Source organism: Polyodon spathula, chromosome 11 (genome assembly GCF_017654505.1).
Source record: "Polyodon spathula isolate WHYD16114869_AA chromosome 11, ASM1765450v1, whole genome shotgun sequence".
Classification (NCBI taxonomy): Eukaryota; Metazoa; Chordata; class Actinopteri; order Acipenseriformes; family Polyodontidae; genus Polyodon; species Polyodon spathula.
The window spans coordinates 38621346-38648330 of NC_054544.1; the positions used below are offsets into that span (position 1 = coordinate 38621346).

General features: G+C 36.6%; 1 protein-coding gene across 28 annotated transcripts in view; it reads left to right on the top strand.

Moving 5' to 3' along the window:
• Positions 1-26336, top strand: part of dlg1b (discs large MAGUK scaffold protein 1b) — a 184718-nt gene extending 158382 nt beyond the window's left edge. For 10 of the 28 annotated variants that reach the window (XM_041263405.1, XM_041263409.1, XM_041263416.1 and 7 more), the window contains 10 exons: positions 8849-9025; positions 15706-15772; positions 18146-18245; positions 20198-20239; positions 21159-21212; positions 21622-21723; positions 22335-22507; positions 22934-23043; positions 23390-23481; positions 25205-26336. In XM_041263405.1, coding sequence (XP_041119339.1) covers positions 8849-9025; positions 15706-15772; positions 18146-18245; positions 20198-20239; positions 21159-21212; positions 21622-21723; positions 22335-22507; positions 22934-23043; positions 23390-23481; positions 25205-25311 — 1024 coding nt within the window. In that variant the 3' untranslated portion in view covers positions 25312-26336. Of the gene's footprint in view, positions 1-8848; positions 9026-15705; positions 15773-18145; positions 18246-18671; positions 18706-20197; positions 20240-21158; positions 21213-21621; positions 21724-22334; positions 22508-22933; positions 23044-23389; positions 23482-25204 lie in introns of all 28 variants that reach the window. The other 18 variants (XM_041263435.1, XM_041263406.1, XM_041263417.1 and 15 more) reach the window with 12 other exon arrangements.
• The last annotated feature ends 649 nt before the right edge of the window (positions 26337-26985 follow it).

Consider the following 26985-nt stretch of genomic DNA (forward strand, 5'->3'; position numbering starts at 1 on the left):
CTCTCTCTCTCTCTCTTTCTCTCAAATAAGAAATTTAAAAAAGAAAAGGATATATATTTTAGGTACTTTAAAAAGGTAGAATAATTGATTACAAATCAATTATCAGGATGTTTCGGACTATAAGTCCTTCATTGGCTGAATACAAAAAAAACAGTACTTTAAGAAGTTGATAAAAAACAAACAAGTAGTCTTTTAACAAAATTCCAGGATGTTGTTGATATTAATGATCTCAGAAGAGAATGTTCATTCCAAGTGGGTGCAAAGTGCCCAGTTTGAAAATAAGTTCACATTCTTTTTGCTTCCTGACAGCGTTGGTTCCATAACAATGAACTACCCCACAAACTGTGATGTCTTCTATAGTGTGGTCATCTCTGTTAAAATGTTTGACGACAGGAAAGGTAGAGGTGTTAATTTATATACTTCTCAGATGTTCCACAAAGCGATCAGCTAAGTAATGCAAGTAAAAGTATCATGGATAGTAAATGAGGATTTTGCTCCCTTAACTACTGTGTTGCTGTGAATGTATTTACAAGCAGCACAGTGTGACCTGTTGCATGGAAACGTACCCATAGGACCGTCTAGATTGGGTTGAATGTTACTGTGGACCAGATGCTCTCTTAGATTTTTGTCTCTTCTGTATGACATTAGAGGAGGATTATTGAAAATGGGAGATTATTGAAAATGGGAAGGATCTTCTTGAAGAATGCTAAAATTTCATTTTATGATGTGTTGTACTTTTTTGGTCATAGGATGATAAGTAAGAACAAGGGGAATACTATTGTTGGTATTCTGTGTTTTGGTTTTGTACAAAGCATCCTTTCTGTGTATTGTTGATACACTTAACTGAGCTTCTCTAAGTATAGTGTCTGGAAACCCACAGTTTTTGAAGAATGCACACATGTCATTTGTTTTATTCAAAAAATTCCTACTACAAATGCATCTCAGTCTTAATAATTGGGAGTATGGAATGGAGCTGCGACGAGCTTTGGGATGTGAGGAGTCGTATCTTAGATAGGAATGACAGTCTGTATCTTTGAAGAAAATTTTAGTATTGATGGTACATTTAGAAACTGTGACTGTAATGTCTAAGAAAGGAATTTGTCTAGAAATGTTCCATGTATACTTTAGAGCTGGATGAGACTGGTGAATAAAATGCATGAACTCCATTAAATCTTCAGTAGTGTTAACTGAGATGCCAAATATGTCGTCAATGTATAGAAGATATAAAATTGTCCCTTGTACTGTTGAAAAACTTTGTTTTCAATCCATTCCATAAAAAGGCGTAGGAGGGCCCCCTTTTTATTCCCATACTGACACCTCTAACTTGTTTATAAAAATCTCCATTAAAGGAGAAACAATTCAAAGAAAGAACGAGTCGGGCTAGTTGCAAAAGAATATCGGTTGCAGATTCTTTTACTGTCCGTTTATCAAGGAAGTATTTTAGTGTTTGTAAACCGTCACTGTTGGGGGATAACTGTGCAGAGGCTTTTGACATCCATTGAGAAGAGTTATATTTTCAATGTTACCATTTAAAGAAAATGATCTATTTGCAAAAAATAGATCAAGGTAGAGATTATCTCTCTCTCTCTCTCTCTCTCTCTCTCTCTCTCTCTCTCTATATATATATATATATATATAGAGAGAGAGAGAGAGAGAGAGAGAGAGAGAGAGAGAGAGAGAGACACCGTATTCAGTTGTGATGAAACCTTCTAGAACATTTCTAGTTTTATTCTACTCTAACCCTTCTCTTTGACAGTTTGTGAATGTCATGTACAATTTATTTTTTTTTTTTTGGATATGTCCACATTTATCAAAAAATAAGCTGCTCCTGTATTTTTGTGACTATTTTTAAAAAATAGCTATAATCTGTATAAGCTAAAGACTATAACCAATCCTTGTCTGTGTGTATATATGCTGTCCTGCACATGTATTATCTATATGTACAGTATGTGCCTAGATTTACCTTGACTTATCTTTCCTCACCAGCCCAGCTTCATTCCAAAATCGGATTTTAATTTAGAATAAAAACCCCTGGAACCCGTTATGGAAATAAAGTGCTGAACTGCAGATAAAACGTTTTTTTGGGGTTTGTTTTTTGCCCAATCTGAAATTAGATCCATTCATTTGTCATCCGTCTTGAATGTCATATGTAAAGCCCCCTGGGCACCTATAATTGACTGTGTTTAAATAGAAGGCAGCTGACACCTTCAGGAGCCCTGCACTGAGGGAGGGAGGGGGGGGGGGGCTGCTTGAGAGGATGTGTTGTGGATATTCATGTATTGACGTCAAATGTTTTTGTCATGCAACGTTCTGTGCTGCAGGGTGCTCTCAGGGTTGTTAAAGGCATCAGCTGGAATGACGCCTTGATTAGTCTATCCATTCACCATTGCTAGAAACACATCAGCCACACTTTACCACAGATGATTATTCAAAACGTTTAGGTGAACAAATCTTTTGACAAAACTGTCATCTTCAGTGTCTTGTTCTGCTCCACTTTGTACCCTCAGGTGTTGAGAGAAAGGGTTCAAATTGAGATACTTTTTGTTTTGTTTTTTTCCCTCGGAGACAAAAGTATGTTTAGGCTGCAGTCACTCCCAGGCTGTAGACCCCATTAGCATGCAATATACTGAGGCTGCTGGAATGACGCACTGCATTAAATGAGTAGTGCAAAATTACACCATTAGAAGAGTAAGTGAATGTTTGGTTGATGCTTTGGGGTTATTTACTCATTGACGCCTCTTTTTTTGAAAAGAAAATCACCTGTTAATGTTAAAGAAAATAACTGCCTCCTTCTATCTTAGGGCTTCTGTCGCAGCATGTCTGATGGTGGTCTGTGTTCCCACAATAGCGCTTATGTATTCAGGAACACTGGTTTTCAGATAAGCTTCCTTTGACTTGTGGTTCCAACCATACCATCATTTCCCCCCCTGGTCTATTTTCCATATCCCTAAAGTGATCTTTAAACCAGGCTATACATTTACCTTGAGGATTGTTATCTGTTACTTAAACAAACTGAAAACGAAACAGCTGACATGGGTATCATGAAGCAATCTGACGCGTTACTTTACTTTAGCACAGAGCTGCTTTTGGTAAGCAGTCAATATGGTTAATGGCTGAATCATTTTACCTGCTATTAAGAACTAACATGGACAGAAACAGTGGAATATCAGGTGATGCACAGTAGCATTGATGGGCAAAAAAACCCAAAAACTTTTGACCTTCACAGCTAAATGTATTCATTATAGGCTTTGTGGGATGAGTTTCTGGCTTTTTCTGTAAAGGGTTGGAATGTTGGAATACACAGTTAGTTATTATCCATGCTTTTACAGCAGATGTGTAAGACAGGTTCGCATGATTTGGTGACTTGTAATTCTCAGTGCTTATAATGGGAATATGCTTCTTAAAAGCACACACATTATGAGTGTTAAAGCACACACATTGAGTATTAAAGCACACACAATATGTGTTTTTAAAGTCCCAGTGTCCCACAAAATAGCTTTCAGTTTTACTCTAAAACCCTTACTGTACATTCTTATAGTATTCTGATTGTAGCGTCTTCAAATAAGAGATTTCAAGATGTTTCAATAATGGAAAGGGACAAAACCGTCGCTTTTTTTATGTTTGTAACACATCCAGTTTTTATAGTACGATTGAGTTGGAGTCCGCAAATTCAAATAATTATTTCAGTACTTTGAGAAATAGTCATTACTCAAAAACATTACTTCACAGCAGATTACTGGGTCACATTGTAAAGCAATTGGCTGAATGCACTTGCCTACAACCAGGAAACACTTAAGGGTGCGTCTTTGGGAGGCGTATGGTTCCAAACAAATCATAAGCTGAGAGAAAGTTCACAATGTCTCCCATTCCTCGTTCCTCATGTGCCACCCTACCGACTTCAGTGGTGTTAACCAACAAATTCACTAGCTGTTTTATAATGGATGTCCCTTATTTAAATTAACATTCCCCAGTCACTTACTGAGTCAATATGGGACAATTTTGCAATTGTTTTAGGTGAAATGGGACGTTTTTAAAGACTTCACATTTTAGAATTGCAGAATCAGTTCTTGGGTGCAATTTGTAGTGTACATGAGTGGAACGCAATAATGTGGAAATGCATCCCCTACATTACCTGTTGCATCCTGCAGTGTTAATTTAATTAAATGCAGAGATTTCTTCACCTCCATACAAATGGGTAAGAAGCTGCAAAAAGGTGCAAGACATACCTATTGTGTTTCAACTGTAAATTGCCACCATAAGCAATAATTAGTCATTGGCATTAACATTCAAAACAGTACAGCCTATTGCCTTTCTAGAGTGCAAATGATTGACGACCAGTTGATGCAAGAAAAGACTCCCTTTTTGGTAACCTAATTTGTAATTGCAAATTAGATCGCATAGCAACAGTATAAAGCAGATGGAAAATGTTCATTTTCTAATACAAAATCCACTACCATTGTTCCTTAGACTAAATGCCAGCTATTGTGGCTAAAAAGTAAACTACTACCCACAATAAGAAGAAAAATGAGTCATATACTGCACAAAAAATAATTATTCCCTTACAACTACACACCAGCTGACAGCTGTTTACAAAGAATATGGCAGTAAGAGCCATGGTAACAAGTGCATCCACTGTCGCAGGGCTCTGTTGATGATCTGCTTTTCCCAGCCATATATTAATCTTCATGAACAAGCAAAGTGTCAATTAGTGGCCCATAAACCACAGGGCATTGAGGATGCTGATGTAAGGGGCTTTTTAAATTAAAAACATAAATTAGTCATTGCCTGATATCGCCACCAGTTGATTAATGGACCTAGATTTTTTGCTTTCAAAAAGGCAGTGTTGTCTTAAGCAAATTCTACTATAGCCACTCAACCTGAAAGTGCCTCTTAAGGAGAGAATCGATTCGTAATCCTAGGACAAAATGATCTTGATCAGTCTTGCTGAAGACCAGCTTTTATTTTTATGTTGCTGTCTTGTACCCCACAAAGATGGTACAGTACATGGTATGTGTGCATTGAGGAGCACAGAAGGTAAGGCTGCATTATTTGTATTAGGGTACTACTATTTGTACAAAGCCATTTACTCAGCCCTGGGCTTCAGAACCCCCCTGAAAATGCTCAATCTGCAGTGAATGGACACATATCAGAACAGGTTTATTATTGGGAGACATTTGTGCATCTGTAGGGTAAGAAATGCAATTAATAGCTTAATCTCCTGGTACCTGCTCATATATTTAATTCATATTCAAGGGTGAGTTTCTAACGCAAGGTGTATGATGTTTAGTTGCTCTTCTAATAAAATATAATTGCAAACAGATACAAAGAAAACCCTCTGTTAATAATTACAGGATTGATACATAAATAAAATAAGTTAATAACAAAATTAGACGAAATGAGGCTATCAGAATACATTTATAATGGAACACACACAGAATCAGAATATGTACGTGAACATGGAATACAAATTAAAAGAAAGCACCATTGGACTCTTCCAGAGAGAAGAAGCAATTGGTTAGACGTGTATATTGAAGCAGTTAGAAATGAAATAGTAACAGACCTACGAAGTAAAGATAAATTTAACTAAGAATGAAGAAGAAGCGCTAAAGGAATTAATAGAGGATGATAGTTTCAGGAAATAGCTGAAAATCAGCTGCAGCCACTTGTTGAAATCTTACCTCCTCATGTTAAAGATACAACAAGTTGTCTGAAAAGGATTAATAATATAAAGGTTAAACTTCCAGAGAATACCATTTTATTTTGCATGGTTGTAAAGTCCCTGTACCCTAGATAAGAACATGCTATCTACAGAAGAAATATTAAATATGATCAAGAAAGTTTTAGAAAATAGTTGTTTTACATTTGGAAATAGAAATTATGAACAGAATGATGGCTCAAAACTAGGTATTAATTTTGCAAGCATGTATATGAGTAAATAGGAGGAAATGTTATTGAGTAAACTAAACAAGAAGCTATTAGAATATGTAAGATATGTGGATGACATATTTGGAATATGGACACATGGAGATGAATCTCGTGTAGAGTTTCATAAATTAGCAAATGATATCCACCCTAACATTTTGGTGGATTATAGGTTGACAAAATCTAAAATCGAATTATTAGACACCTTAGTTAAACTTAATCAAGGATCTATTGAAACATATCTTTTAAAAAAAAAACTGATATGCATCAGTACCTACATATGTCATCTGCACATCCTAGCTATTCTAAAAGAGCAATTCCTAAATGATAAATAAATAAATCTTAAGAGGATGTAAATAATTAATTATTGAGAGAGAATTGAGAAAAGTTGACAAACTCAATAGGAATGAACTACTTGATTATAAGGGAAGACAGGGTTAAGAGAGTACCATTAAAAATTACATATTCCAGATTTTTTGCCCAACATTTCAAAAATTGTTTGAAAGCATTTATGTATAATAATTCAGAAAAAATTAAAATAATATTTCCAAAAGCACCGATCGTAGCTTTTAGAAGGGATGCAAATTTGGCTGACATTTTAGTCCACAGTAAACATAAAGGGATTAAAGATACATTAAGGGACATTGAAACACGTAAAAGCACATGTAAAGTGTGCAAATATATTGGTAGAGATGAAAGTGAAATTGCAAATAAAGAAGATAAATATCCAGTCTTAAAATATTCGTCATGCAAGGAGAGCAACCTTGCATGTGGTATATTTTGCATAAAATGTAATCAAGTAAAATATGTAGGAGAGCCAGGTGCATCGTTATATAAAAGAATACAGAACCACCTATCAAATCTAAGAAATAAAAGAATACATAACCACCTGCCAAATCTAAGAAATGAGAGTAAATGAACCAGTAGTTTAACACTTTACAGAGAACAGACACACCATAGATGACTTGAAGTTTGTATTTTCAGAATGTGTACAGTATGGAAGAATAAAAGAAAATAAATGGATAAATAGACTAGATACCATGATGCTTAAAGAGAAATAAATGTGTGGTTACCATGGCATCAGAAGCCTATAAATATCTCCAAAGGTTTGTTTTCAAACACACTTTGCCTTGACAAACTGGATCTTTTGAGCAAAAAAAATAAATAATTGTATTTTTTTTTTTTTTTTTTTAACTTGATGCTTGGAGGGGGTGTCATGGTGATCTTTTACCTCTGGAGGCCTGGATTCCAGTATGACAAATATCTCAAAAAAATCTAAATCGCCATTTTTGGTATAGTCAGGCAGGCTTGAGGCTGATAGAGCCACAGCTAGTGTTTCCGATCTGTGGATGAATAGTGAGCACTTGAACTCTAGTGTTGTCTAACATTCACAACAGAGCACATGCATGTGACCTTTTATACATTGGTGAGCATAGTAAACAATGTATTAATACGAACTCAACCCTGTGTATAATTTCCTTTTTGTGCATCCGCGGTGTTCTAGGTCAATAATGTTACTATTCTTGAATGTCTTTACGTTGCTGTTGTCATGAACAAGTTCACTGCCACAGGTTTTTTAACACTTCAGTTCTTTTAGTTGTTTGCTACTGTTCTGATGAATAAAAATATATATTACTTGTGTCGACTGTTAAGAGAATAGTTAAAAACACAGATTTGAGGAATTGAAAAATAACATGTGGTTCTTCACCTCTTATCATACACTCCTAGCCTACTGTTGACATTTCGGACTGCATTTGACTGTTATCCAATAAACTACATTTTATACAATGTGTGATTTATTCTGTGATCTTGAGAACCCTTTATATGTGCGTGCACTGGTTTATTTGTCTCTTTTAGTGCATTCCATCTATTATCATTACAGTATTATTATAAAGAAGCCATAAAGGGGTGTGAAACAGCTGCAACAGCTAACAAAGTTCTCTTAGTCACCTATCCATCATTCATAGCCTAGGTCATAATGTGACAAGACAGAGGACCATTTTCCTAATCTCTTAATGTCGTTCAGCAAAGAGGTCTGTGCAGCCTTTCTTCTTCCCTTTTAAGTTAATAATGTCTAACAGTGTATTGTTGATGCAGGAATGCCAGGCTGGCAGCCACTGTAGGGGATGAAGTGGTTATTTCAGCTCCAGTTCTTCCAGCAGAAGACACAGCAGTGCCCTATTTAATGGATCTCTCCAGGAGATTAAATGTCTGTATTAAAAAATATAAAAATGCAGTCCCTAGAGAAAATCCAAAATGTTACAACATATAAACTTAGCACTTACTGTTTCTTTATTCAACATCAAAAAAGAGATTATAAAGAAAACACAAGGGACCGTCTTAAAAGTAGTCTTTGGTCTATATATACAGGTGACTTATCATGGAGAAATGTATAGGGTGGTTATAAGGTCACTGTGTTGACTGCAGTAAACTAAACTATTCAGTTTACACAAATTAAAGATACACAATTCACACAACAAAAAGGTAAATCTAACATCCCAAAGCTGCATAATTAAACATTACTTTGCAACAGCAGTGCTCGTAATTTAGGAAGTCATACCAAATACTGTTCAAGCTGCAATAAAACAAATTAAGAACATATTTAAACATAACTTGAGTCTTTAGAGAATGGCAGATAGTTAGATAAACTAAACCTTGTACTGTACATTTTAAAACTTGACCCCCACAATGAAGGCCAATCGACCTTCTATACTGGTTTGACTGTGCTTCAGTGTTTTGGAAAGTAGTAGCAATAGAGGTAGAATGTTTCTTTGTTTTGTTTTTTTGGGGGTTTTTTTTGATAAAATGTTTCTTATCATCTTTAATAGCCGTTGTAATCATAATTAGGACTGTTCTGCTTTTGTGTTTCAGTGACTTCACAGAATCTAATGTTTTATTGTGTCGTTCTCAAATGTTTTTATTCTAGAGCTCTTTTTGACTATGATAAGACCAAGGACAGCGGGCTCCCGAGTCAAGGGCTGAACTTCCAATTTGGGGACATTCTGCATGTTATCAATGCCTCTGATGACGAGTGGTGGCAAGCACGGCAGGTCACGCCAGATGGAGAGAGCGAAGAGATTGGAGTAATCCCAAGCAAACGCAGGTGAGCTCAGCGTTTTAATTAGGTTTTAAATTCCCTCCGTTAAATCTCTTCCTGTCTGACTCCACGTGGAGATCAGGAGGAGATGTAAAAACAAAAAAAAAAAGTTGGGTGGGTTTAAGCTCTGTCCACAAAGTAAAGTTTCTAAATCTGCTTGTATCATCTAATATGCAGCATAAGCAGTGAAACACAGTTTCAAATACTGTGCATTACAATGTATGTAATGTAATTACAATGACATCCTCTAGGAAAGAGTACAGTTCACCACTTCAAAGAAGCAGTGATTGAAATCCTGATTTTCTTCCATAAATCATCCTTTCTAAAGTTACAGCATTAAAACGCTAGCAGTTTTCCATCCACTGTATAAGAGAGAATTCCCAGATGCTGCATTGATCATTCATCCTGGGTGGCACAGCAATAATATAGTATTCTAATATATTCGTTAAAAAAGGAACACATTTTTTCCATATTGCTGCCATTTGTGGTGCTCCTGTAAAGCTCAGACGCCCCCCCCCCCCCTAAAAAATTAAATAAAGGACCAAAGGTATGTATTTATTTACTGTACTGTGTTTTTGCAATATGCATATATAAAATATAAGCTCTTGTAATATTGAAGTGAGGGGAGTGCTAAGTGATGTATATTTTCTGGGGAAGCATTTCCAGTTCATCCCAGGAGCTGTACATTTGCATTCCGTTATCTTTTTAAGAGTGTGTGTGTGCGCGACCTACATTTTAGCAGAACCTGGAGGATCCAGCAAGACACCAAGACCTCACAATTAAGTTTTGGGAAATGTTTTTAAAGTAAAAGCAAATCTATGTCCTCTGCGTCAGGAGTTTTGAGGCTGCTGGCACAGTTGCTTAATGTATTTAGCGTGTCAATCCTCTGCACTTTTGGGCCTGCAGTTCAGGACACCGCAGGGGACTGGAGCTCGTGCTGCAAGGGCTCGGGAAGCCCCAGGTCTCTGTTCTGTCAGCTCACGGCTGTCTTCCTGAGTAACAGGCAGGGCAGCGTGCCCCTGCCACGATTAAAAGTTGGAGCTTTGACTAAGCCCTAACTGGATAAAAGCCGTGTTCTGATGAACCGGCAGCAGGGCTGGGGGAACCTAGAGCAGCTCCATTCCCATTAAGCAGTGATCAAGGACGATGGCAAAGGAGGCGAAACAATGCAAGAGTCTCTCTTAAATAAAGATGAAAAGTTTGAATCCCGGGCCTGCCCGTTTGTTTGGGATCTGAATGATATCAGCAAAGGGGATAAAACAAATAGGATTTATTACAGCTAGTTGCAGATAATGTTCAGAACCAAGCTGAAATATCGGCTGAAAAATTTAGCACAATATTCAAACATTTGTTTTTCAAAACAACCAATTGAGACCATGTTTGTCCTGTGTACATCCACAAAAAAGCTGACTTGTCATGCAAATTTTGGAAGATATTAAATGAGATTCATTAGATAAGGAATTCTAAGGGCCCCACTTAGAAGAACAAGAAACCCATGTTGTTTCTGTTGAAAATAACATGCAGGAGACATTGTTAAAAGTGCTGTGTGAAGACACTAAATTCTGTACAGCTAAGGTATATTATACAATGGTTTCTTTTTCCAAAATAACTTGCAATGCTCTTTCATAGTGCTGTAGCTTTCACATGAGAACATAAATAATATGACAATTTCTAAATGCTTACGGTATCTGTCTTGTAGAGCTTAGAGAAAGGTACCTGTTCACAATGTTTGTAAACCTGTTACCAGTGACTAGTTTGATTGCATGCATATCATCTTGGCAGTGGGATTCAATGATCAGAATATAGAACATCAAAGGGCTTTTCATCTGTCGGCTTTGTATTTCAGATTTTGTATTCATGAGGCTTCATGTCTGCGCAAAAGAGCACTAAACTTGAGTAAGATGAGCTGTCTTGTTTAAATTTAAATTGTCACATACATTAGTCGTTAGGAATGTTTCTGGGCTGTTGATGTTGTAGAGCAATGTTAGAAAGCAGCCGTGCTTTTAAGCTCTTGAAGAAAAAAGTTTGCAATATCTGCATATTGCAAGCTTCGAGTGTGTGTCTATATAAATAAATAAATAGATAGATAAATGCTCTGTATTTGTGACGACGCCTCAGCCAAAGTCTTGTTCAGCATTTACTTGGCTCTGCTTCTGCTTCTAATAATGCATTTAAAATAACTACAGATGAGACGCCTATAACAGCCAGTTCTTCATCTGTAATTAGTGGCGCCATCGTTTACTAAAGGTAATGACAGACAGAAGGAAAGAATCGACAGCACCAGCAGGGTCAGCGTAATCACCAGAAAAGCTACACACACTTCTAAACGTGGGAAGCATGTTGAGCTAGTTGCTCAGGTGTGGACCCGGCTTTAGCGAATGACAGTTGAGCTTCTTAGACACATTAACAAATGCGTTTAATGCATAGGATGTAAAGTGCAAATCAGCTGCATAATTGTTCTGTTTTTAAAAACTAAAGTTTTAAATTATTGAATCACTTTGACAATAACAATTTTCTTAATTTTATGTTACAGAAATCAATCCCAACTATATAGCAGTTATATAATACCAAATAATCTGAATAAGGGTTTAGGCTGTGCAACATGCTTATTTACTTCTGTTTCCCCTCTGGAGGTCTGGGTTCAAATCCATGTGAAATGGTTTTGGTGGTCTCGATTCAGCCATTCACAATTGCCTGTGTCTCCTTGATAGAGGCCTAGGACTCGCAGTAACGTTACAAACATTTGAAATAAACAAGTTGTTGGGTATTCTTCCGTTGTTTATTATTAGATAAGATTATTGTAATGGAATTTGGAGTAGGCGGCTTTGCGCATTGTCCCCACTGCCCAAGTACATTTCTAACCAATTGCCAGAGCTATTCTAGTATCGCTGTCCAGTGGTTAAAGAAACAGGCTTGTAACCAGGAGGTCCCCAGTTCAAATCCCAGCTCAGCCACTGTCTGTCTGTGTGATCTTAACCTCCTGTGGTTAGACGTTGTTGTAAGTGACTCTGCAGCTGATGCATAGTTCATACACCCTAGTCTCGTATCTTGTAAAGCGCTTTGTGGTGGTGGGCCACTATGAAAGGCGCTATATAAAAATAAAGGTTGTTGTTGTTATTATTATTATTATTATTATTATTATTAGAAAGCAGCAGTGCTAAAAGGACACACAGACTGCAGTGCTTTGTCAGAAAGACCCTAGGCTCTTTAATGTGATTTAACTGAAAATAATGTACTGTAACCTTTCTGAAGGACACATCCCTGCTGTAAAAGCATATAATTGATGTTGTCTTTGACACTGGGGCTTACCCATTATGACCAGTCAACTGTTTTGACAGTAATTGGACTTGGCAAATCCAGGCATGATTTTTTTTTTTTTTATCAGTTTTAGTTCTAGCGTTTGAGTCTACAATGCTATCTATCTAAAGGTGTATGTTTAATATCCATACTAAAATAAAAAATGGAAAATTATTAAGACCCTCATGTTTTAAATAGACCTGGAGCAAATTGTTTTCCATTGAAAGCTTTAATAGCTCATGTTTATTTGTTGATTCGTGAGCAGTTCCCCAAAGTACATTCAGTTGTATACCGTAACCACATTCATTGTTGGCCCATTTATTCCCACCCACACGGGGCTTGTGTCTGTTTACGTGCTGTTTCAAAGGCCAATAGTTTTTGTATGTCTATCTATCTAAATGTATTTATTTATTATTACAGATGTTTTTTTGTTTTTTTTTACTGAAGAGTTTACCTCCTTATTAGCACAAGTAATCACTTGTTCTCCTTTTCTCTGTTTCTTTACTGGTATTTTATACTTGAGTTAAAAGCTACTGCTGTTTTCTGGGAGAAAATCCATTTCTTTGGTGTAGCTCAGATTCACTGCATTGTTCCAGCTTCACCTAAGACACATGACTTCAGTAAATATCAGGAAGAGACTGTTAGATTTACTGCATTGTACTTTTAAAGTACAAAAAAAGAACCACAAGACCTTCAACATACAGTGGCTCTCAAAAGTATTAACCCCCCTTGGACTTCTCCACATTTTATTGTGTTACAACATGGAATCAAAATGGATTTAATTAGGAGTTTTTGCCACTGATCAACACAAAAAAAAAGTCCATAATATCAAAGTGAAAAATAAAATCTACAAATTGTTCTAAATGAATTACAAATACAAAACAGAAAATAATTGACTGCATAAGTATTCACCCCATTGAGTCAGTATTTGGTAGAGGCACCTTTGGCAGCAATTACAGCCATGAGTCTATTTGGATAAGTCTCTACCAGCTTTGCACATCTGGACACTGCAATTTTTGCCAATTCTTCTTTGCAAAATTGTTCAAGCTCAGTCTAATTAGATGGGGACCTTTGGTGAACAGCAATTTTCAACTCTCTCCACATATTCTCAGTTGTCTGGGCTTTGACTGGACCACTCCGGGACATTGACCTTTTTGTTTTTAAGCCACTCCAATGTGGCTTTGGCTGTATGCTTGGGGTCATTGTCCTGCTGGAAGATGAATCTTCTCCCAAGTCCCAGGTCTCTTGCAGACTTCAACAGGTTTTCCTCCAGGATATCTCTGAACTTTGCTGCATCCATTTTGCCCTCTGTCTTCACGAGCTTTCCAGGCCCTGTCTCAGAGAAGCATCCCCATAGCACGATGCTGCCACTACCATGCTTCACGATAGGGATGGTGTTCTCAGGATGATGTGCGGTGTTAGGCTTGCGCCAAACAGTGCTTAGCGTTTAGGCCAAAAGGCTCTTTTTTTGGTCTCATCAGACCATAGAATCTTCTTCCACTTGGTCTCAGAGTCATGTCTTCTGGCAAACTCTAGCCAAGACTTGATGTGAGTTTTTTTTTTTTCTACAATGGCTTTCTTTTTGCCACTCTCCCATAAAGGCCAGTTTTGTGAAGCGCCCGGGCTATTGTTGCCGTATGCAGTGTCTCCCAGCTCAGCCGTGGAAGACTGTAACTCCTTTAGAGTTGCCATAGGCCTCTTGGTGGCCCCCTGACTTGTGCCCTTCTCGCCCGGATACTCCGTTTTTGAGGATGGCCTGTTCTAGACAGATTCACAGTTGTGCCATACTCTCCATTTCTTAATAGTGGACTTTACTGTGCTCCGGGGGATATTCAATGCCTTGGAAATGTTCTTGTATCCTACCCCTGATTTGGTGCTTTTGAAGAACCTTATTCTGGATTTGCTTTGAATGTTCCTTTGTCTTCGTGATGTAGTTTTTGTTAGGAAATGTACTAACCAACTGTGGGACCTCCCAGAGACAGGTGTATTTAACCTGAAATCATTTGGAACACCTTAATTGCACACAGGTGGACTCCATTCAACTAATTATGTGACTTCTGAAGACAATTGGTTGCACCAGAGCTTATTTAGGTGTGTCATAACAAAGGGGGTGAATAATTATGCAATCAATTATTTTCTGTTTTATATTTGTAATTCATTTAGAACAATTTGTAGATTTTATTTTTCACTTTGACATTATGGACTTTTTTTGTGTTGATCAGTGGCAAAAACTCCTAATTAAATCCTTTTTGATTCCATGTTGTAACACAACAAAATGTGGAAAAGTCCAAGGGGGGTGAATACTTTTGAGAGCCACTGTAAGTGCTATATGGGGAAGCAATGCCAATGCCAATCTAAGCTTAGAAAATAGATTTTAAAACCTTATTTTTTATCTTTTTAAAAGATCATAATGTTCTGCCAAGCTAAATAATTTTCAAACCCCATTAAAAGCTGTGACTCTTGATAGTTATGGCATTAGCAAACGTGTGGCTTTGATGTCCTTCGCCTCATCAAAGGTCATTACTGCCCAATCGCCTCCTATAAAATCAGTTTCATGTGGCATCAAACGAAAATGGCTAGAGGCCATTTATGAAAGCATGATCATTAACCTCTAAAGCAGCGTCCTGGATTTCCCTTTATGCTGGCTGTGCACCTCGTACATGGACATTTAGAACATGTTACATGTGACGCCCTATTGGAGGTGTACAGCAGAGCAGGTTTATATCTGAAGGTTTTTCATTTTGGTCATTAAGCTAGCATGTCATTTTTACATTCCCATTACTGTGTTCTGGTGTTTTCTGGTGCTCTGCATAGTTGTGAGTTGTGTTGCTCCAACATAGAGTTACAGTATCAGCATTATAATCAGTGGCAGAAACATTTCTACCCAGAATGATTGTAAATACCATGCCAGTTGAAGTTATGTGCTCATTAACGTGGACAAGCGGTGAGCCATAATTCTTTGGTCTGTGTATTAGTCAGTATAGAGTGGTTAAAGGATGAGTTTAAAAGCACTGATAAATGCATTGCCTCATGATCTTTGGTACAAAATAAAAGCATAATATAATGTATGAAGCACACAATTTACATATAAATGAGCTGTCAATCACATGATTTATTCATCAGAACCTTCTTGCAAACTGTCAAATCAGTGCCGTCCTGGAATCCTGTGGTGTGATTCTACTCCCCTATTGACAGTTAGGGCAGGTGTTTCCAATGCTTTGGTCATGAATGCTGTTTCTGCATAGACAATGCTGATTTTTTTTTCTTTTTCTTGGACAGCTCTGAATAAGAAGTAATGCAAATTGGAAAGGCATAAATATTGAAATATTGAATCTCATATCCATTAGTGCTGCTCTCTTAAGGTGTGTCCTTTTTCTCTGTCTCTGCAGGGTGGAAAAGAAAGAGAGAGCCAGGTTAAAGACAGTGAAATTCAATTCAAAATCAAGAGACAAAGGGGTAAGTGCACCACGCAAGAGGATTTGAGGGGATAGCATTTTCTTATTCTGGTTTGTATTGCACGGTAAAATTTGCTGTTTTCAAAGCTAGTTTTCAGTTAGAAGCTACATAATTTAAATTGGGGAGGTCATTAATGCAGATGTTTAGTATTCTTTGTTAAGAGAAAAAATATTGTATTGTTATTTATTATTATTTATTTATTAGCAGACACCCTTACCCAGGGCAACTTACAGTTGTGTACAAAAAAAACATATCAGGAATTACAGAACAATTAAGAGTTAATTGCTGAACACGAAAATCGATTATTTTAAAATTTGGTTAAAAAAACTTTTTAGCTATTGAGAATATCAGCGTTTAGGGATATACAGATTGAACATGTCCATCTGTCTGTCTAGTTACAGTACATTTTTATATACATATGGATTGTGCCTTAATTGTGTATAAAGACAAGGGATTTTGCCATTGAGTATGCTACTGTACGTACTATATGTGATTTAATGTCTAAAAAGTACTAATATGTGAAGGTGACTGAAGATGACCCCCCGACTAAACAGCATGTTGAGATGCCTCTGTGTCAAGTTCTTGTGAAGACGTTCCTGCGCATCAAACGTTTCCCAACCTGAATTAACTGCATAAACAAAATTCATTTCAGAAGCTGTAGCTCAGTTACAGTACGTGTTGTGTGTCCTAACACAGCACCAAGAAATATGCATGAATTATTCACTACAAAAAAACCCCAGATACGCTTGACATTGATGTAGAACTGCATTTTACTTACACAGCTCCATTCTGCTTTCTTTCCATGCATTTCTCTTTGGGCAGCGCATGCAGTGCATGCTTTTTAATCTTAAGTGATCCACTTTCTTTCCATTACTGTACCTCCTGAGCTTCAACAACCTGGTGTTTCTGTACTCCATTGAAAATTAAAAACAATAGCCCCTTTCTATGCAGCCCAAATCTCTGGGCCATAAGTGATTTCCATTCAGAAAGCTAATATCACATGCAAGCTGCACTGTTTGCTGAAGCTGCACAAATATGCAGTAATAGTAACACACTAAAATTGCCAAAGCTGCAAAAAACAATGCATCTTGTAACCGTGAAATTTTGTATACCACGGTTATGAAAATCAAACCTCTAATGATGCATGTACCATTTAATATATATTAATATTATCTGCACCTGTGATCATCATCTTGCTATTGTGCATAAATGACTGCAGTTTCAATACCTTCCTCTTCTGTAGATCAGTTTGAGACCGTGTGGTGTTTTATTAAGGCACATGCTTTTGAAGTCTTAATGCAACTCAAAGAACCTTCCCTTTCTTGTGCCGATTTACATTTTGAATCAACTTTCACATTCCTTAATCCACAGCGTATGCTTTTGAAATGGGCATTGCAGCTTTAGGGTTAAATTCAGTTTGTTTTTCCCCATCAATTACAATGAATGATCGGCGGCTTTTAAAACACCTTAAGAAATAATATCACCTTTTTTAAGTAAAAGAAAATACAAGATGCATGTTTGTTTTTGCAGGTTCATGTTGCATTAGCTTTGTTTTCAATTGCACCTCCTCTTTGCATGCTCAGGGATTTGGGCAGAAATTAATCACCTTACAAGAATTCACCACTCTTCTAATAGTCTTTAGATTAAAACCTTTTACATTTGACATTTTCTGGGCTTTTCTTTATTTTGTTTCTCAAGTTATCTTATAGTTTCATGTTTTATTCTCATATTATATTTATATATATATATATATATATATATATATATATTTATATATATATCTTATATCTTATATATATATATTATTATTTTATTATTTTTTTTTTTTTTTTTTAAAGTGGACCTGACAATTTAAAGTGAGACGTCGATATTGACTCGAAAAACAGAGTCTCTTGAACTTGTCTCATGTCAATGGGACAGCAAAGCAACAAAAGGCTTGCTCTAAAACATAACTAGGATGAATTTGTTTTAAAACTTGATAAGACTTCAGAAGGAGAGAGCAGGATTTATTTAAAAATGTGCTCTTCACATTTTCCATTAATTAATTAATTTATAAATATAGCTACTACTAGCTTTACAAATGTACCTCCAGAACTTAAGTAGAGATCATTAAATTACCTAGATCTGGGGTTTCATTTTAATAGGGACGCTAGGTTTAATTTGACAAAAATACTGGCAAAAAAAAAATACGTGCTTAGGTTAGGTCAGGTGTTCTTTCAAGCAATTTTGTTTTGTTTTTCATTTTGCTCGTCAAACCTTTTTTATGGAAAGCCTACACATGGTGGTACCAGAGTCAGATTCCAAAGACCTGTAGGCCTGGGCTTTGTTCACACATTAGACACCCCTTGTTTTGCACCTCCTTCTCTTCCTCAGCAGTCATTCAATGACAAGCGTAAAAAGAACCTCTTTTCCCGAAAATTCCCTTTCTACAAGAACAAGGACCAGAGTGAGCAGGAAACCAGTGACCTTGATCGTAAGTAACTGGAACTGGACAGACGCTATAGGTCGGGGTCAACCAGCACAGGAGTAGCTTATTACCATGGAGACAGCTTTGAGAATTGTAACAGGCTGACTCGGCAGCAAATTCATTGGCAAATGAACTGGGCGCATACTTGTTTTGAGGGCCCTTTCAAAATAAAATTCTCAATCACTGTTTCAGTGTCAGATGTACCTACCTTCTCATTCTGATTTGATTTTCATCTGACTTGTTTGGATGCAGCCATGTGTAATAGGTGCACCTTTGATTTCTCAGTTCAGTGCTTTTGCGATGAATGAAAGCAGAGTGCCTGTTGCAGCCACAGAACTGTGCCCAATGGTAGGATCCATGCTCTATTCCAGTAACAAATGTCTTTTGTGATTGTTTTTCTATTTTGCTTGCTCTCCTGGGACTACTCTTCAGCAGATCCCAGATGACATGGGATCAAAAGGCCTAAGTAAGTGACGCAGTTCTCAAATTTACATCTAGGCCCCTCCTTAAAATAGTCAGATCTGACTTTTTTTTTTCGTCATCACAGTTCAGTCAGCTTGTATTGTTTCATTGTTTCACCAACTACTTTTATCCATTTTTACACATTTTATATATATATATATATATGTTATTATATATATATATATATATATATATATATATTATACATCTTTTTTAAATTTTGAAAAAATTCATCTTTTTAAGTACACACCAACCATCTATTAACAAGAAGGTGAAAACAGTGTAGACTACAGCAGATTTTAATATTAATTATTGTTGTTAATATCAACCTTGGCTTTCTGTAATGTTGCCTAACATTGATAATCAAATGTAGTGCAGCAAAAAAAAAAAAAAGTAGCGTTTATTTAGCTGTTTAACAACTTGGCTTCCCTACTTAATATAACCAAAAATCTGCTTGACCTAAATGAGTGACCCAAACATCACAAAAAGATTTTCTTCTTCAATCCAATTTAAATCTGTATCCATGGAAACGTGATGTGCAGCATGCTTAGCTTTCACATTAAGACCTGTGTTTTGAGTATGGCTCAGTAAAATATTTAGTGGTGTAGAATCACAAAAACACAACACAAATCGCCACAATTGACCACCTCAGCTTGTGGGGGGAAAGGACTAAATGGGTTGGGTTTTTGAGGTCAGAATAAGAAGCACTAAATTAAAATAACTTAACAGAAGCCATATCGATTCTAATACTTTTTTTCTGCCAACCAGTGTGGATGGAGGTATTGTTTGGTAACAAATAGGTATGCAAGTAACTGAACATATTTTCAAAAGTACTGCTAATTTAACACTCCCTTTATTTGGATCTGAAGTAGAGACACGTTTCAGTACAGAAGCTATACCCAATACAGGTATTATTTTGATGCGTTTCCCGAAAGTGTTAATTACTTTGGGGCTTATTTTTTAAATGTAACAGGGCACAGGCTGGGCGTGAACCTGTGCACCACAAGCAAGCATCTTAACCACAGTGCAAAAGAACTGGGCTCATCTGCATTCAGGGTTTTAGAGCGTCTAACCTCATCTCATCTCGCCGACAGGGGACTTGCAACAGCAGTGCATCCCACAACACTGCCCGTTACAGAAATTTCTTATAGCATGTGTACTGGCAGCCCCTTCATGTCTTCTCAGTAGAAGTTTCATAATTGTTTCATATTTATCGGCCTTGTGAGAACCTTGAGGAGGCATAGACTCTGCCATTGGATTTGCACCCGTAATCTAAATGTGTTGCATTGAAGACTTCATTTGATAAAGCAGCTTGATTTCCTTTGTGCTCTCTAACACCGGGTGATTTTGTCTTCAAGGTTCTTCACAATCCAGGACCCCTGTTCTTTTTGTGTTCATGCACACGATTTAGATTTTCCTTTGTAGAGCTTGTGTGTAGTAACACTGTATTGTAGTCCTTTGTTTTTTTTCTTACCTTCCCTTTGTTGCAATTTCAGAGCATGTAACCTCTAATGCCAGCGATAGTGAAAGTAGTTACCGTAAGTCTGTGTTCCCTTTTTTTCCCCCTATATCTGTTTTTTTTTTTTTTTACTAGATTTCACTGTAGACAGATGTCAGTTTTAATAGCCAATATCTTTTCATTATCCACTCATGTATCCCACATCATATCTTCTTGCTCAGCCGCCTGTTTAGTTTTAATATGGATGTAAGCTATATTGTCAGATAATAGGGTAAAGTGCCCTCTGTAGGTTAGTTACGCAAACTGCAAGCCCTGGTTTTTGATCATGAAGGAAGGATATGGCACATACAATTAAATAAAATTTAAAACAGACTCATATTTGAAGTTGTCATTTTTGCAGTATATTTTGTAATGGTATTTTTTTTTTTTTTTTTTTTTTTTTGTTTGTTTGTTTTTTGAAAAAAACACTTTAGGTTTTTAAACAGTTTGGCTTGTTTTTTTTTTGTTTGTTTGTTTTTGTCTTTTTACTGCTTCAGCTTACAAAGAGTAACATACACATGATGCAGACCTTCTAATTTGTATTCATTTAGAAAGTACTCTAACAAAACACATTTGAATATGTTGCATGCTTTTAGTTGCATTAAATGAAGAATTTATAGATATAGAACCAAATAACCCTATAAACATATATTAAAATGAAATCAAACTAACATTGTTACCATACCATTCTTTTAGAAACCTGTTTTGTTTACAGACATGCACTTTGTTTATGTTAATCCTGCCAAAATGTTTAGCAGCTGGCTCTTCTGAGCAACATCTGAGTAAAATACTCTTGAAGTAATTCAGTTGTGGAAGCTGCAATTACTATAGTAAGGTATTGGTGAATAGGTTTTGGCTAGTTTCAGTTGAGAACAATAGGTTATGCTTTCTGAGGCTGTGTGTTTTGGTTTTTGGTTTTTATTGTTTTCTAAAGATGGGCAATGCGCTCTGTCTCTAAGCAGGTGGCCTGGAGGAATACGTACTGTCTTACGAGCCTGTCACCCAGCAAGAAGGTAAGAGGGGATTTTGGTGCAGAGCATAGAAATTAATTAATCAATGCTTGGATTACATTCTGCTTTATAGAAAAAGATGTACAAATTTGATGCACCAAGAGCTATTTCAAACTAATCGTTCACTAATTTACCAATGCCTCAATATGCACGCTCCATATATATATATATATATATATATATATATATATATATATAATATATATGTATATAAAACAATGGAAAACAATGAATAAGATAACTATGATATATTATATATATATATATATATATATATATATATATATATATATATATATATATATATATATATATATATATATATATATGTATTTTCAACTGATGGTAAAGCATCATATCTAGTGTTTTCAAAACAAGTTAATAACAAGTAAATGCCTGCCTTTCTCTCCAGTAAACTACTCGCGTCCAGTGATAGTTTTGGGACCCATGAAAGACAGAGTAAATGACGATCTGATCTCAGAGTTTCCAGACAAGTTTGGCTCCTGCGTTCCTCGTGAGTGTTCATATATTCAGTGGAAAGTATTGAGGGGGACAGTAAGCAAAAAGCAAAGTGGCTTGCCTAAGAGTGAGCCTTTATGTAACCCACAGGAGTGTAATGAGAGATTAGAATAAATGTTTTGTGCATTGTATCAAAGTAGTTTTTGAACTTGGGACGTTTTAAGCGAACTGAAATGTAACATTCCTAGTAATAGTGCAGCTTTTCCATACACAGAAGTATTGGGAAATACAAGCTAAAGATATTTTACCTGCATCTAAAGTAAAAAGATACAATACACATTGTGCTGCCTACAACCACCATGAGTGAATTGTTCTGAGGTGCAATTACAATTTTAAACAAAACCATCTGACAATAGCTTTGTCCTCATAATATGAGGTAAAACGGAGATCTCATTAATTTAAACTTGCTACATTACTGAGTTTAATCAAAGTAGGTACAGTAGATACTACCCCGTTTTATATCGCTTTAGAAGGGAGCCATAGTTAAGAGTTGCTTTACATTCATATTCGATATTCATCATTTAAACACTTGTCTTAAGAGCTTTAGTAATACTACAAAGCAGTATAGAGTAATATTCTTCTGGCATGTGAATCTGTGTGTTCCAGACACAACTAGACCACAGCGTGACTATGAGGTGGATGGCAGGGATTATCACTTTGTCACATCTCGGGAGCAGATGGAGAAGGACATTCAGGATCACAAGTTCATCGAGGCCGGCCAGTACAACAACCACCTGTACGGAACCAGTGTACAGTCAGTACGGGAGGTAGCAGAAAAGGTACTGAGCAACAGATGGTCATTTCAGGGTTATGAGTAAAAACACTCACTGAAGATAGTTAGGGTTACTGTCAATTTTAAACGGTATCGCCTCATTAAATCCCCCCCAAAGAACCCTTGTGAAAATTTCCCATAGTACAGGCATTGCAAAGTGTTTGCAACAGAATATTACAGTTAAAAATTTGTAATTGATTACAACTTTTGCAGAACTTTTGAACAGAAAGAACCGGAGTGTCTTGCTACAGCTGTTAAAATGTTCCCCTGTTTTCTTAGTATAATTGATACTGTATTCTAAATTTAAATTATGTTGCTCCACACTGTTTAATCTAGTTATTTTTTTAGATATGATGTATTATAGCTGTATCAAAATCAACAGTAGGGGAGTTTGTTATTTTATGTTTTATGTAACGCCATTTGTTTTCTTCAGGGCAAGCACTGTATCCTCGACGTGTCAGGCAATGCTATCAAGAGGCTACAGATAGCACTGCTCTATCCTATTGCTGTTTTCATTAAACCAAAATCTGTAGAAAATATTATGTGAGTAAACCGAAATCCTCCAGATATTAAATGTAGCTCACAAGACACCACTCAAAACGATCAACTAACTTCTCTATAGATAGCACATTCCTCATAGGAGAAACACATTGCTGTCCAGTAATTTAAAAAAAGCTAATATCCCACCCAGTCATTCCACATGGTAATAAATGGACAGCGTTTGGGACTAGAATTCACTGGTGGAATGTCTTGTTACAATCCTATTTTTGGTTATCTATTCAGGGGAGTGTATGGTTAATGGGTAATACATTCCCATTCCTAGATGGGCACGAAGCCTGTATTAAAATGAGGGTGAGCTGATCTGTGCCCGCTGTTTTTGCTACATCAGGGAGATGAATAAGCGTCTGACAGAAGAGCAAGGCAGGAAGACTTATGAGCGAGCCATGAAACTGGAGCAGGAATTCACAGAGCACTTCACAGGTTTGTACAGCTGAGACAAAAGGTGTTTCATTCATTCATGTAGGAGTGAGGGAGTGAGGGAGTGAGTGAGTGAGTGAGGGAGTGAGTGAGTGGTACAGCAATAAAAAATAATAACTGCGATTGCACCTGCCTGTCCCAATGCCTGATCTGAGAGTAAAACAACATCTTAAGATGTGATTGTTAGTATAAATGCATTGGAGACATCTCCAAGCTGTATTCAGACTCAAGTTGTCGGCGCAAGTGCATGTCACCTTTGTTAACTAATTGAATGGTGGAAAAAGTCAAACGTGTTTTGGGTAAAAGTACTTTTCTTGCTACAGCTATGACCATTGTGATGGTTGGAGTATGTTCTGTTTTCTTTCTTTGTCCAGTTGTGGCAATCTAACTACAAAATTTAAAACGGTCTGTTTTAAAAGCATGTGAAACCTCCTTGATCTCCGGTACAACAAAAGGATTACCAGGTCCTTCCAGGCCTAGAATCATCACAGTAAGCCATGCTAAGCAAGGCTTAGAGAAAACCTTAACTCCTTTAAATGATAGAAGAGGAGAAAATACAGCATGTTGACACATTGAAAATAAAAGTTAAAGGCACACCCAGGGCTATTCAAATGTGTTTGACTTTGAGGAGATATTACTGGAACATTCTTAGCAGAATGAAAGAAAATACTTGTCTGTGCCTTTTATTGCAGGTTTTACATTTTTAGTGTAGTAATTACATTATGCAGCGTATATCAGATGATATATGTTTAAAGTCCAGGGGAAGGGAATATTAAGTCACTTTTGTATTATATTTACAAATTCAAGACTAACTTCAGTCACTGTTGGAATGCAGTCATGTGGATGCATTTTACTGTTTATTTCAATATGTGTTTATTCCATGAATTAGTAAACATTTTGACAAATCTTTCTTTCAGGCAACACACTATTTTCTACTTGCTCCAGACTGATTCCTGACAAAAGCAAGACCTTGTTGCCTGAAAGAAACATTTATTCTCTAACTTGACCAACATCTGATTAGCATTATGTTTTCAGTCACTGTTTCTTTAGTGCCAATCAAAGCCAAGACATCTAGCGAAAGGTCACATTTTTTTGACTGCATTAAATATTGGAGTAGCCATTGTGTGATCAGGACTGTAAGTCTTTTGACATCAACAAAGCAGGCCGCACATACTGTTGTGAGGTGTATGTGTCACTGAGTTTTACTACCACTGTTTTAATATTATACCATGAAAGCAAGTAGTCAAAGCTAGACTTGACAAGCTGCAGTCTCTTCCAGTTGAAAAGCTACCAGCTCTTGCCAGGATTAATATAAAGTGTGTGTGTGTGTATATATATATATATATATATATATATATATATATATATATATATATATATATATATATATATATATATATATATATATATATATATATAGTATATCATTTTATTTTTATTGTTTTTACTGTCCTCGAGTTTACTTCTGAAAAAAATACATCTGTGATGCTGGCACTTACTTATATAAAGAGGCTGGTCTAACCTGCATTGTATATGCCTATCACATGCAACTACAGCCAAAGAGTAGCTCCTGATACAGAGATATAATGTAGAAGTCATTGCAACCACTCAGAATGATGGTAAAGATAAGTTACATTGTATATATGAAAATGTAATTGGAATCTACTTGCGAATCGAACAATGAATTTCCAACATTTTCTGACCAACGCCTCCCTTTGTCTTCCAGCTATTGTTCAAGGGGACACACTAGAGGAGATCTACAACCGGGTTAAACAAATCATCGAGGAGCAATCCGGCCCCTATATCTGGGTACCAGCCAAGGAGAAATTATGAAGATGCTGATTTTCTTTCTTTCTTTCTTTTTTTTTTTTAACCAACCTTGTCTGCTGCGTTTGATGGCTCTCCACCCCTTCTTTCAAAATCCACTTGTTCCCTGTGTATACATCATATGGGACACAACCCCTTTTGTGTGTCTCAACATCCTCTCTCACCTTTTGACACCAGTATCTTGTCGATTTTGAGACTGTGGCATAGATTGGTTGGATCACCACTGTCTTTCTACAGAGAAGGGGGGGTATGGCCTGACCAGCTACAAAAGGAGGATTCTGTGGTACAGTTCCTTAATGTTTAAGGGCGGTGACTTTTTAGAAATGCATTATATATATATATTTTTTTTCTTTTAAATTTGGATTGTTTTCATGGTAAAGGAAGGAATATGCGGTCTCATTTATTGGGTCAGAAAAATACGCAGTAAAAATGTGCACGTTCTAGCTTTAATAGCATGGTTTGGACGATTTATGATTTTATTTTTTGCTGTCTAAAGTTTCTTCAGTCATTAATCCTAGCCTCCTTTCTGTTTTACATGCATTTTGTCTCGCACAACCTCATAGATCTGCCCATTTTAAAAGGTTCAGGTTTGGTTCAGGTACACGTCTGTTAGTTATTTGTTAGAATGTTTCTGAGCGGCTTCCTCTAACATTAATCTGTGTCTTATCATTAAAAACTGCTTTGTCACTATGATCAAGAGTAAATTTAATCATCTTAGGTGCTAGGGAGGGTTTTTTTTTTTTTTTTTTTTTTTTTTTTTAAATAAGGAATGACTGGTTGTGTTAGTGATGTTGAAAGTGTCACTTTTTAAAGTCCATATATTAATGGAAGAGGCTTTGGGCCATAGCAAAAAACAAAAAAAAGGATTCTATTGTACACAGTTTAAGATTTAACAGATATTTAACCCTCAGTAAACTGCCTATTTTGTTATAATAAAAGACTATATTGAACTTTACTTAACACTATAAACTATGGGAATTATTTTCTTTACATAATTACACACACACACATTATTTATATATATATATATATATATATATATATATATATATATATATATATATATATATATATACACACACTGAGTGTACAAAACATTAGGAGCACCTTCCTAATATTGAGTTGCACTCCCTTTTGCCCTCAGAACAGCCTCAATTCATTGAGGCATGGACTCTACAAGGTGTCTCAAACATTCCACAAGGATGCTGGCCCATGTTGACTCCAATACTTCCCACAGTTGTGTCAAGTTGGCTGGTAGTGGATCTCTACTCCGAATAGCTCGTTCCATCTCATCCCACAGATGCTCAATTGGATTGAGATCTGGTGACTGGGCAGGCCACTGCAGTAAGCTGAATTCATTGTCATGTTCGTGGAACCATTCCTGGACAATCCTAGCCTTGTGGCATGGGGCATTATCCTGCTGAAAAGATCTATTAGCAAATGGTTACACTGCTGCCATCAAGGGAGGCACCTGATTGGCAATGATGTTCAGGTATCCTGTGGCATTCAAACGTTGCTCCACTTTTGTCAAGGGGCCCAATGTGTGCCATGAAAACACACCCCACACCATCACACCACCACCACCAGCCTGCAATGTTGACACGTGGCATGATGGATGCATGTACTCATGTGGTTTTCTCCATACCCTAGTCCTCCCATCAGCATGAAACAGCAGGAACC